Source organism: Penaeus chinensis, chromosome 27 (assembly GCF_019202785.1).
Source record: "Penaeus chinensis breed Huanghai No. 1 chromosome 27, ASM1920278v2, whole genome shotgun sequence".
NCBI classification, from domain to species: Eukaryota; Metazoa; Arthropoda; class Malacostraca; order Decapoda; family Penaeidae; genus Penaeus; species Penaeus chinensis.
Window position 1 is genome coordinate 1,017,917 of NC_061845.1, and position 12,500 is coordinate 1,030,416.

Below are 12,500 nucleotides of genomic sequence, written 5' to 3' on the forward strand. Positions count from 1 at the left end.
ATTGACATCAAAGGCAGCATTGATAGAGGAGGGATACATAATCGTTCGAACTCCTTTACGTGACTTACATTTATCTTTAAATTAGTAAGAGTCTGTTTATGATTATATTTTGATAAGAAACAAAAATATATATGAATAGTAAAAATAATACTTGTGTTTTTGAGATTTATCAAAAGACAGATAAATTGATAAACACTGTGGAAGTGAACAAGCCACAGCCTGATGGTGAATGCATTCGAATGTGTGATCCATCAAATAAAGCTTCACAAATACGAAAATATTACCTTTTATTTTGTTCTCCATGAAGATGATATTAATATATGATGGTGATGATGATGATAATGAAAATAATAATATTTATAATAAACATGCCCGTAAAAAGAATTGTGATTATGATGATGATGATGATGATGATGATGACGATGATGATGATGATGATGATGATGATGATGATGATGATGATGATGATGAGGAGGATGATGAGGATAATAATAATAATAATGATAATAATGATAATGATCTCTCTCTCTACTGATAGTGATGAAGATAATAATAATAACAATGATAATGATAATGATAATAATGATAATGATAACAACAAAACAACACTAGTAATAATAATAATAATGATGATGATAATAACGATAACAATAGTAACAATATCAATATCATTATCATCATTATTACTATCATTATATACCATTACTATTATTGTCATCTTTATAACTGTAGTAATAGAAATAATAAGCATAAGAATTAATAGTCTTTTACTCTAGAACAAGTTTGCATCTTCAAGCCCATCAGGTATCAAGAGATTCCTACTGCTATCCACTAATGAATAGTCCACGTAATCAATTAATATGCCTATTATGAATGTACTATTTTTATTGTGATTATTATCATCACTGTCACTGCTATGATCTTTGAAGTTGTTATTATTATAATCCTTTATCATTATCATTATTATTATTGTATCATCATTTAGCATCTTTATAGATAACATCACAACTATAATAACTTCAACAATGATATGCCAACCATCTATTTCAAATGCAGTAAAATAGTTATTTTTCGGACAATTTAGTTATAACCCTTAATTCTAGCATGTAATGTGACATAAGGTGAAAGCCATTCAAATCTCAATTCATAATATAATCATATTAATGTGTTATACATGTAAAGAACCCGTCGTGCCAGGGGACGCTGTGTGTTCAAACGGTACAACACTTTGGCCCGATAGTTTTCGTACGCCCGGCAGCGTCGATGTTCCCCCCCACAAGACTCGAAATAATTGCAGGAATTTGGCCTGCAATAGGGCCCCAGCTTTCCTTTTTAATGATTATATGTTTAGTTTCTTTACATTTTTTTTAAGACAATGTTTTTGTATTGTTTTTTATATTATAATGTAGTTTTTTGTCATCTTCTCTATAGCTTAAGTTTGGCTTAGTTATTGGTATTTTGGCTAGACAGTTATCTCTCGCTATATTCAAAAACAAAAATGAAAACATGAAACAAAGAAAATGAACGGAAACAGAAGCAAGAAAATAAGTAAATAAAAAATGACTTGCAATGTTAGGTATTTCCTTCACCTTTTCCGTTTAGCACCGGATGACACTTTCACTGTGTTTTGGAAACTACATTTAATACTTTATAAACAACAGAACACCGTATATATCAAACACAAACGTTACGCAGATAGGAAGAGATTGAAAGAATATATGAAACATTAGCAACAACATGGGTGGATATTTAAAAAAAAAAAAAATCAATTATTCAATCAACAATGAAATTAAAAATAAACAAATAAAATACTTATGTCTACCCATCGGTTACGCTGTCCATTGCACATCATAGTTTTCACGTAATCGCACCCCACGTCAAAAATAGTAAAATTGACCGAAGTTTCTCATGCATTGACATTTCAGGAGGGAAATTTAAGATCGATTTGTTGATGGATTCCTGTTTGAGAATCGGTGTTTTTGATGCAATAAATGGCACCCCAAGTCTATATAAGTTAGCTATATGGTTTAGAGGACTGATATTAGCTTGTGCTAGATGTAGGTCATGAGACTAGTGGAAGTGATAAAGATCTCATTTCTTTCAGTGCCTCTCTGGGCAGCCATTACATAAAATCTGTAAAACATAGTATTTGATTATATTGGTCTTAGTCTGAAAAAGATTGATGTGTGTTTAGATTACCTTGTTTCTTTATTCTTTATTCTTATTTTAATGTTGGCAATATGCCAATGCACAGTTGATACACATTATTATGTGTGTGGAAAGGTAATTATGTAGCTTTCATATTTAACAGCTAATGTGCCTACAGCTATCTCTTATCTACCTGTCTGTCTACATCTGTGTATATCTATGTATATCTATATAAAGTAAGTTTGTACTACATACTAACTGTGAGCAGTGTTGCAACTTAAATGGCAGATTCACAACTCGTTTCTACAGCACTCAAGAAAATGTTTTTCCGTTGAAGAAGTTGACTAGAAGAAACTGCTCTGCTGAATTTTCTTTGCCTGTGCCTTCTCCCTTGTGCTGTCATCTGGGGTGTGATTCCAAATGCCAAAATGGGGCTGCCTTTGTTACACACTTTTAAAGGTATAGTTTCAGTCATTCAAATCCCGTGATGTAAAATTAAATGGTTAAAGTCCGAGAGCTTCCTTTTTATATATTTATATCTATGCCTTCTTCTAATATTGACAGAAATATACATGATCACCATACATAGTATAATTATTATAATCATTACTGAATATAATCTTTCCTGCTTTTCTTTTTGAAACATTCTTCAATACAATTTTTTTGTTTTTTTTTAAACATAATTAAAAGATATGTACAGAAAATACACATTTTCAAAACTTCAACTCTTGTAGTAATAATCTTGGGATAGTGTAAGAAAAGACAAAATTCTGTAACTATTTATTTTTAAGAGTTAACAAGTACAAGGAAAAACAAGGTAAAAAAAAAAAAAAAAATATTGTAATTTAGGATAAATTGTTACTCCTACATCCAAACTGTCACTGACACTTTACATACTCAGCATGTCTCTTTCAATAAAAAAAAAAAAAAAAAAAATTTACTTTCTTTACAACTTGAACTTTTTGTTCAATTCCTTTATGCTATATAGAGGAAAGTAACAGTTACTGAAACTACTGTAACTGTTCAAAGATAACTGTTGAAACTGGATAGTCTATGTCGGAAAAAACTGTTACGGAATCCACTAGGTCTTCCCTTTAATGCTCACTTTTCAAACCAACAACTTCTTCAAGAACACATATATAAAAAAGAGAGAATTTTCAGCAATACCTTGTTTAGTGCAGACAGACATTCCTCAAGTGTCTTTGTAATGGTTCAAAATATACAATATGTAAAGAAGTGTCATGACCAGTTTTTCAAGCTAAATTCTTTCATGAAGAAACACTCTCCAACCAAGAGTCTGGAATAAGCAAAATTTATAACACTCTCCTCAAACGAATTATCAGAGGGTCTGTTTTTTGTTTTGTTTTGTAATTTACCTAGTACAGAGTCTCAACCCTTTGTTTTTGTTGCAGAATGTGACAAATATAAGCTCTCACAACTGCAGTTTTCAGAATGTTTTAAACCTTTTGTGTAGTCCAAATTGCAGACACCTACTCTGATATGTTTATGAAAATCATTTCTAATCTATATTTACATGATGAACTGCCCTATTTTCTCTACTATATACATACAACTGTATACATACTATTCTAAATGTTTAAACTGCCAAAAATATTATAAGAGTAATGTATTTGACAACATATTATATGTATAACATAAAATACCCTCTGAAAGGAAGGAACTCAAATAATTTCATTTAAATATCATATATCTAAACTATGTACAACCTTTTGGCAATATTTGGGTCTCACACATACAAACATGCACACAAATATTATCTGACCACTTAATTGCATTACACTTCTCCCTGGTAATTGAACTTGCAAAATACAAAGATGCTCGCCAAAGCAAAATATTGTATTAACCATTTCATAAAAAAAATGATAAATGTTTATGCTCCTTCCCAGTATAACCCTCTGAAAGAATTAGTGTTCTTAAGTATTACTTTTTATTATAGTGTGTCAGGTGTTAAATGGCATTTGTAACATTTCTGAACATTCTTTATTAATATCTTATTGGGACTGTTTCCTGGCAGGCTGTTAAGTGACATATTCAAATTAAAGTGAAATCACATATAGTCTGATTTATGTGCTAGGTGATTTGCACATTAAGTTTATAAATTGATTTTGCTGAAGTTTCTGGATCAACAATAGCATCACCTGAAAGATACTGATTATTTGACTCTTAATACACACACATAAAATCACCTTGCCACATACCTACATGTCCAGTTACATCACTTATCAATCAATATAAATGTTGCACATAGTACTCATTAAATTGTATTCTTAAAATACTAATAATACCAATTTATTTCTCAAATTCAATACAAAAATGGAATAAAACATCATAAATATCTCAGTCCCCCTGAAACAGACCCACATTTGCACCTGCCAGCCGACTTTCTCTACATTCACAGTTACGTCTTTCTCCCGAAGGCCAAAACAATCAATGTGATTGCACAAATTCTCTCCCAGAAAAGACTACTGGTAAAACAACAGGACTCACGAAAAAAGGGGAATCTCATACATGACTAATTCACATGAAGACACAGATACACAATACTTTGCACACAAATCTGTAATTAAGTTTTGGTCACAAAGGATGATCCATTGTGTAGAGTCTCTAAGGCTAAAAGAAACATTCATGAATCTCTTTGGTAAATCAAAATATGGTTTCTTTTTCAGCTTTTAAATCTGTTTCTTTCTTGCTTCTGTATGTTTTGTATGTAGAATGTCATCCTATTCACTGTAAGATATAGATTTCAAATCAAGAGTAAATGTGATAATACTGAAGTTATTATTGGTATACAATGTACTGTATAACTGCCTTGTACACACAGCACTCAACCGTCTTTCTTTTTTGTTTTGTTTTCTTTAATGTGGTGAAACCATTAATATAACTGGTTTTCTTTAAGTACATGCACCTCAATATACAATACCCAAATATTAATGGAAAATAGTGCTAAAAAAAAAAAACTGCACATGAACACTGCCTTTGCAAAAATCTTGAGATTACTCAATGAAGAATATTTTTTCCTTTAATAAATAAAGAAAATAAAATCAATGACAACCTCAAATGAGTGAAGAAAATATAAAGTTTCCTGATATGAGCAACACTGCAATTACTCTGTACTAACACTCTCTCTCAAAAAACTAATCAAAGTCTAATCTTTCTTTAAGCCTCATAGCAGCCATTTAAAAGCACTTCTGATCTACATCGTCACTCTCGCACTGCCACTGGGCCTACGACTTCAGCCTATGATACTCTGAGAATCGCGTACACTACATCTTGCACTGACAGTTTTTTATTTTTTTTTAAGCTACGTCATCCCTTACAGTTATTTATTATATATGCTACCTTAACAAAACCTCACTTCTTATGTACTTGTTTTCTACAACCAGTTCCACTGAGCATTTAGCTGTAAGAGTATATAGTTCAGTCTTCTGATGATATTAAATGCATAAAAATAAATAAGAGCTTAGTTCAAAATATTATCCGTTTCAATATGTCTGTAAAAATCTTTTTAAAAATATCCCATGACTATTATGGGCGGATTACACCATTATTCAGGAAACCTCGGTGATGTGAAATTCACATTCAGTGGAGTCTTTGCAATCAAATGTGATTCCAGCCATTGAATAATCATCCTTTTTTATTATCAAACTAATACCTATAAATGTGAAACAGGAGAAAGACCAAATTTTGGTCAAGCAAAGGGGACTGTGAATAACTTGTCACCCGTTTGTGATGACATTACAAACACTATAGAGTCAAATGGATTGGGGGAGGGGAGAATACTCCAAAAATTGGATAACTTTTAAAAAAGACGAGAAATCTAAAAACAGGAAATCCAACACTTACTTCTAGGTCTTTGGAATTCACAGTTAACAATGATGAGTGAAATGGCCTGTTTACTGTCAACAAAGAGGTGCTTTGTTTGTGGGTGTCAGTGCAAGTAGAGGCGGGCATGGCTGTATGTGTAAGTGTGTGCATCTTTGTGTATATGTTTTTCAGAAGTGTGCATTTTTTTCTGAATTTGTGCATCTATTTCTTTAATTTTTTGCAGCTCTGTGTGTGTGTGTGTGTGTGTGTGTGTGTGTGTGTGTGTGTGTGTGTGTGTGTGTGTGTGTGTGTGTGTGTGTGTGTGTGTGTGTGTGTGTGTGTGTGTGTGTGTTTTAAGAGTATACCACAAGATGTGTGAGCATTTGACTGTATCTACACATATCTGTGAATGTTTGTGAGCATATTCATTAACAGGACTACAGTGTCATCATTTTCAGGGAAATCTATGCATACAAGGCATCTGGCAACTCTGAAAGAGGTTCCTATGAAATCTGAGGCAATCATCCATGAAAAAAAACAATTAGTAATAGCAAAGAGCTCATGAGTCCCTTAATAAATGACTACCAGCTAGCAAGTGTTCTACAGGTTGGAGCAAAAAAAAAAAAGAGAATAAAAACGTCTGCACGAGAGGGGCTTTCCCAATCGTTATCTCCACAAACTTATAAAAAACAGACATTTACAGAAACCATTCTCTATTACTGTCTGAAATGGATTACCAGGATTACAACTGTAGGCCCAATACACCACTTCTGATTCCAAGGAAAAGGGGGATAACACCAGGGAGAGGAAAATGAAGGAAGTGTGGAAACGTAACATATGGATGGCCACTACTTGGTACTGTCTACCTAACTAGAGCTTAACACTGACCTTTTAACGAGGTCTCGACTACTATATCCTACTAATGGCAGGAAGAACTTTGCCTTTTTATCACCAATGATCAAACTTTCTAAGCCCGGGTATATTAAGAGGTAGTTCCATAGGACTACTGTTGATAAAGGTTTAAATGAAAGAGATCTGATGGGTGTGAAAATCAGTTTGAGTAATAATGCTGCACCTTGAATAAATTTGTTCAAAGAATGAATAAGATAAACACTGTTATCAAATTTTTAAAGAGCTTTACATCACCAAACAGGAAATTTTTACCTTGCTGACACAAAAAAATTGTTCAGAAATACAATAATCTCCACAGAGCACCAAAACAAAACAAAAATATAAAATTCTTTCTGAACCACATGAAACCATAAAAAAAATCTAAAAAAAAAATATATAAAAAAATAATAACAACAATAATCATCACCAAAACTTTCAACTCTGATATCAATTAAGAAGGAGACAAGACAGCATTGGAAATAAGAGCTTTTTTCCAGATACCCAGCAAAGTTGTCAAGCAAAATTCTCGGCCACCAGCGACTACACTGGGAGGAGGGATGGGGAATGGAGGGATTAATCACGACTGTATGATAGCAGCGGCGAAGACATGGATGGACGCTCGTTTATTGCATCTCTGGACTACGGTACAATACTTCAGCTAATTTTGAATAACTGGAAGCATAATCATAGATAGAACTACTTGTATATTATTTCTAATTTTTTGGGTTTTTTAAGATTTTTTTTTTTTTTTTAAGTCTTTCTTTTCACTTAAGAGACTAAAATATAATCATATGGCCTATGTACTTCTACGGCTTTTTTTCAAATCTTCCCAATACAAGGATATCATACTGATTGTCCTACAAACACCGCAGTTTCTACATTCATCGGATGCAATTTTTTTTTTTTTCAAATTCATGCAACCATACAGTCTTTTTTTAATTTCATATAACAAATTTTGCTGATGTCATTGATATAATTAGCAGCTATCACCTTCACAAGTGATGCCTCATGATCTCTAAGACATGGCAAGATCGAGCTACATTTGGAAAGGACTCACTAGCCTCGCAGTCTGGCTAGTGTTGATATGGTATACAATTTGTAATCTATGGATTCTGTGAAACAAATCAAAATATCCATCTATGGTTTCAGTAACTACATGTGGAGTATATATAGACATGTTCCATGCATAAGGTTCAATATACAACCCTCCCTAACTCAAAGAACTATTCAGTATTTGTAATCAACCTGAACTAAATTCTTGTGTGATGTATTAAGGTATGAAATATATACATATTATTTCCTAACAAAAATTTTTATACATAATGTTTATTTTCACTGCAAAACCATATTTATTCCCTGAACTCACAACTTTGGCACTAACGTTGGAAGAGAGTCAGCAATGCTCATATTAATACTGTACATCAACTGAGATTATTATACTACAAATGTCTTGTGAACACCCTATGCATTTCATTGTGAGAAAAATAGGTTAAAAATTACAAATCCAGTTACTTACATGCAATGATCTGGCAAAACGAAGTGTAGTTTGCCGTGTACATTTAACAATAAGGCCAAATTTTAAGCAGCAGGTTGTGAGATCTCATTCTCCCCAAAACACAATGACAACCTTAATGAGTCAAAATTAAGTGTTGGCACAAAGCTGCCTGCACATTCAAGCAAATCCTTGATCCTGGTTCTAACCTGAGAGATATTCTTTGTCGAACATGTGCCTCTTGGAATCTAAATCTCATTTGCGCTCTTCTTTGTTGCGCAACTCACACCTGAATATATGTACATATCAAAAAGAGAAAAAAAAAAAGAGGAAATAAATTACAATACAGTTCCCATTGCAAATCCCTAAACTAGCAATATATTAGGCAACTATAGTATAGCAGCATCATGTACTGTGGAATGTATGTGGACAAAATATAAGCTGTCCCCTCATAACTTAGAAGAAATTTCAGCCATCAAAGTTATTATTGGACAGCCAAAGTATTCAAAGGTATTTTGTACTAGATTAAACCATTAATTACTTATGGTGGAATGTTTGCTGTGGAATATTCAGAGTTACGGCTGAGAGAGATGGAGAATATCTTTGTGTGTTTATGTACTGCAACTTGGGTCTCAGTATAAATGACAGAGATGCCACTTCAGTTAAACGACAACCTTTTTAAAGTGAAAAGTGCTAAATCTTTTTAACTTCATCTTGGCTTGAGGGTCTAAGTAAAGAGTTCACAAGAGAACTTTTTCAGGAGTAAAGGATCTTGGATAAACAAGAATATTGTTCTAGAATAATGACTAGGAAAACGACTAGCAGTATATATCATGGAAGATTCATAGAGTCTAGCAAAAAATTAGCAACAGGATATGGAATAAAATAGACTGCAGTAATCAGTAATCTAAACCTTATTGTAGCACACTAAATTTTCTTTGTCCCTCTGACACACTCACCAACATTTGCGCAACTTCAAAGGTTTTTACCACTGACTACACCCTACAACCGAACCAACAAATTCTACAGGACCTCGAATGATCATGCTTCTGAGGAGGAGTTTAGGGGCACTGGAAAAGGTTGACTAGGAAACAAACTGGAAGCTTTTTTTTCTTCTCTCAGAGATGGTAGAAGGTCACGGGTATCTTTCCAACAACAGTAGGCGTTCCTCCACGTGGCAACTATAGGGTCTCATGACTCACGGGATGGAGGAGGACCATGTGTTCAGCACCTTTGATGGGCAATCTGAAGATGCTGTGGTGGTGGATCATGTGGGGCACCGTAGGGAACTGCTTAGTGCCACGGCCGAGCATGTACCCGCCCGTCTTGCAGTCAAACTGAATCCTCAGGTGCATAAAGCCACGAGCAGACCTGAAGTAGAAAATGGTAAATGAGAGAGCTGCAACGAAAACAAAAAGGAAAGGTGGCATAAAGGGAAAAAAAGGAAAATTCCATATACACATGTGTGCTGTGTGGGTATGTGGGTGTATGATTGTATGAATATGTATAAGTGTATGGTTATGTATGGGTGTGGGGGAGCATGTGTGTATGGGGTATATGTACATGTGGGTGTAAGTACATGAGTAGTAGTTGGTCCGGGGGCTCATTCTGACATGAGCAGGGCTGTACAAAACCTACTCTGCCTGTTACAAGGTATCTGCAAATTTGTTTAATGAAGTCCTACAATTGTATCAGACCAATGCTTAACATAAACACAACAGATAAAATTTGCATTCCCTAAACATAACAGATACATATTAAATTAGGTAAATTTAACAAATTAAACAAAAAATGGGTTCAGGTTCTGTAGCTCTAGTAGATCACGCTTAATTCATCTTGAAAAAAATCCTATAGTGTTCCCTCCTTCATATACTTACTTGTCTTCACTTTACACAAGATAACCACAAATAAATACCAAAGGAATAATAAAGTATAATAAAAGGACTACGGCCTTCCTTGGTGTCAACCTAATTCTCACTCTACCACTATGGCATACTGTTGCCATTCATCAACAATAGGTTTCAGATTCACCATCAAACCTCACCAGCTATCCCTGGCCCTCTTCTCTACATTTCTTTCTTTGTTTCCGTACTTCTTATTTCTCTATACAGGAAAATCATCAAAAAGCATTCAAAGGCTCTCGATAGCAGAGTTGGATAAACTGTAGACTGTAAAAAGACCTAAAAACTGATATGCAATTCCTTTAACAATATCCACCCTGCCACAGTGAAGCAGGCAAAAAAAAAACTGTGATGTAATGTTTTTTTGTTTTTTTTTTCTGAAAATCAGAGGGATGAGAAATTCACAGTGAATCTCTGAGTTCACAGCAACTTCAAAATCTCCAGTTTCCTTCAGTAGATCCAAGTGTCAATTCTATGAGAAAAAACTTTTGGAGACACATTGGTCATCCTGTTTATACAATATCTACTTGCAATTATTTATATATTTACAATATATTGAGAAATATTGCTATCATGTAAACTATAAATAGTTATTTACAGCATAAATAGCATTTAAACTTTTTCAGACATATATTATGCTAGGTGGCTTAGTATCCTTTAATTATCAGCGATGATTACTTAATATTTCATGAACTCATAAAGCTAACATAGTATTTCCCTTATGGTTAGCAAGCTTTTTCCCTATTGATAATTAACTTGTATAAAAAAAAAAAAATTGTTGTGTCTAAAACATTGCCATAAATATCTTAGTCAAACACATTATATACTTTATCCAAAGCTGCAAAAGGTAATACATAAACTCAAACCTAAACTTTCCTCTCTTTTCAGTTAGCTGATATTTTCTAGCAGTCAGCATGTTGATAAGTAACACAGAATTAACCCTTCCTAACACTTACTTCAGAGCAAGAGAGTACTCATGTCTAGACACATCAAGTGAGCGCACCAGGTAACTGCCTTCAGAGCACGACCTGAGTGTTTCTTCAGCTTCTGTCCTGTTTAATGCACCGTGGTACCATCTGGAAATAACAAAGTACAAAATCCCATTAAAACTCAAAATTTACTGTATACTTTATGTAATGCAAAGGTCACATAAACATTCGTGAATAATAACAATGAATAACTGCCAAGATTTATCCGGGATAGTTGGTCATTAATCCATTGACATCGGCTTACTGCACTGGTTCTCAATGTTGCTTACACATACATGGCTCCACAAGCACCCAAGTCACCAAACAGTTAATTAGTAAGCCTATGTGATCTCACCTGTTTACCCCATTCTTAATTTTCAGTGTATAACAGTTGCCATTTCAATTACTATTGTTATCACTATGAACATCATTTTCATAACATTGTTAACAGTAATAATAGTAACAAAAATACTAACTTTTCAGTCTAAAAATTCCAGGAATGTGATAATATGGTTCTATAGAATATGAGAGCTTCGGGGGCCATTTTAATGTAAACAAATACAATAAAACTAAACCACAGTGGAAAATGCAGGTGTATATACACTCCCAAAGTCAATGGGTTACAGTTCTAATATACCCATATACTGACTGCCTAACCTCAAAGATCATTCCATAACTTGAAAAAAAGTATATGTAGTAACTTCTGGCCCACACTCTATGATATTCAACATAAAAGGTACATAGATTTGTGATCAGTAGAAAAACAGAACAGCCTAGCAAAAATTATTTGGACCAAATCATTTAAATTTGCTTTTATTGTCAAATGTAGTATATACACAACAGAAACCTTTATTTCTCGTACATAAAATGTCCATGTGCACATAAACAGACAGACATAAGAATCAAACAACAAATGCATAAACAGATAAGAGGGATAAACAGTTACACAAACAAGAAAAATAGATTTACATATAGTCTATGCTCTCCACAGACATTAATTATGATAACTATCCCCATCCTGTAATCCAGTCTTACCCTTGCTTCATGAGGGGAAGGTTAGTGTCCACTTTCTCTCCCTTGATCGCCATGGCTGCACACCCAAGGTCCAAGGCTAATCCTGATTTTGCTTTCCCCCCAAAGAGATCTGGGGGACAGAAGGAGGGACAGGTGAGTCTGAGGTACTTGGCTGGGATATCTGACTTTCTGTTAAGCTGGTATTAGAAGCTGGGTTTTCATATCCGACATTTTACCATATAAATGGTCTTCCATTCTAAT

General features: G+C 33.8%; 2 protein-coding genes across 6 annotated transcripts in view; one reads left to right on the forward strand and one right to left on the reverse strand.

Annotated features, from left to right (window-relative positions):
• Positions 1-278, forward strand: part of LOC125039600 (single insulin-like growth factor-binding domain protein-2) — a 6,171-nt gene extending 5,893 nt beyond the window's left edge. The window contains exon 3 of the mRNA XM_047633729.1: positions 1-278. This exon is cut by the window's left edge and continues 795 nt beyond it. The gene's annotated coding sequence lies outside the window, so the exon portion shown is untranslated.
• Positions 279-6,222: 5,944 nt separating this feature from the next.
• Positions 6,223-12,500, reverse strand: part of LOC125039402 — a 21,652-nt gene continuing 15,374 nt past the window's right edge. For 4 of the 5 annotated variants that reach the window (XM_047633271.1, XM_047633270.1, XM_047633273.1 and 1 more), the window contains 3 exons: positions 12,261-12,369; positions 11,214-11,333; positions 6,223-9,727 (listed from right to left, as the gene is read on the reverse strand). In XM_047633271.1, the coding sequence (XP_047489227.1) occupies positions 9,538-9,727; positions 11,214-11,333; positions 12,261-12,369 (419 nt within the window). In that variant the 3' untranslated portion in view covers positions 6,223-9,537. Of the gene's footprint in view, positions 9,728-11,213; positions 11,334-12,260; positions 12,370-12,500 lie in introns of those variants that run through there. The other variant, XM_047633274.1, reaches the window with a different exon arrangement.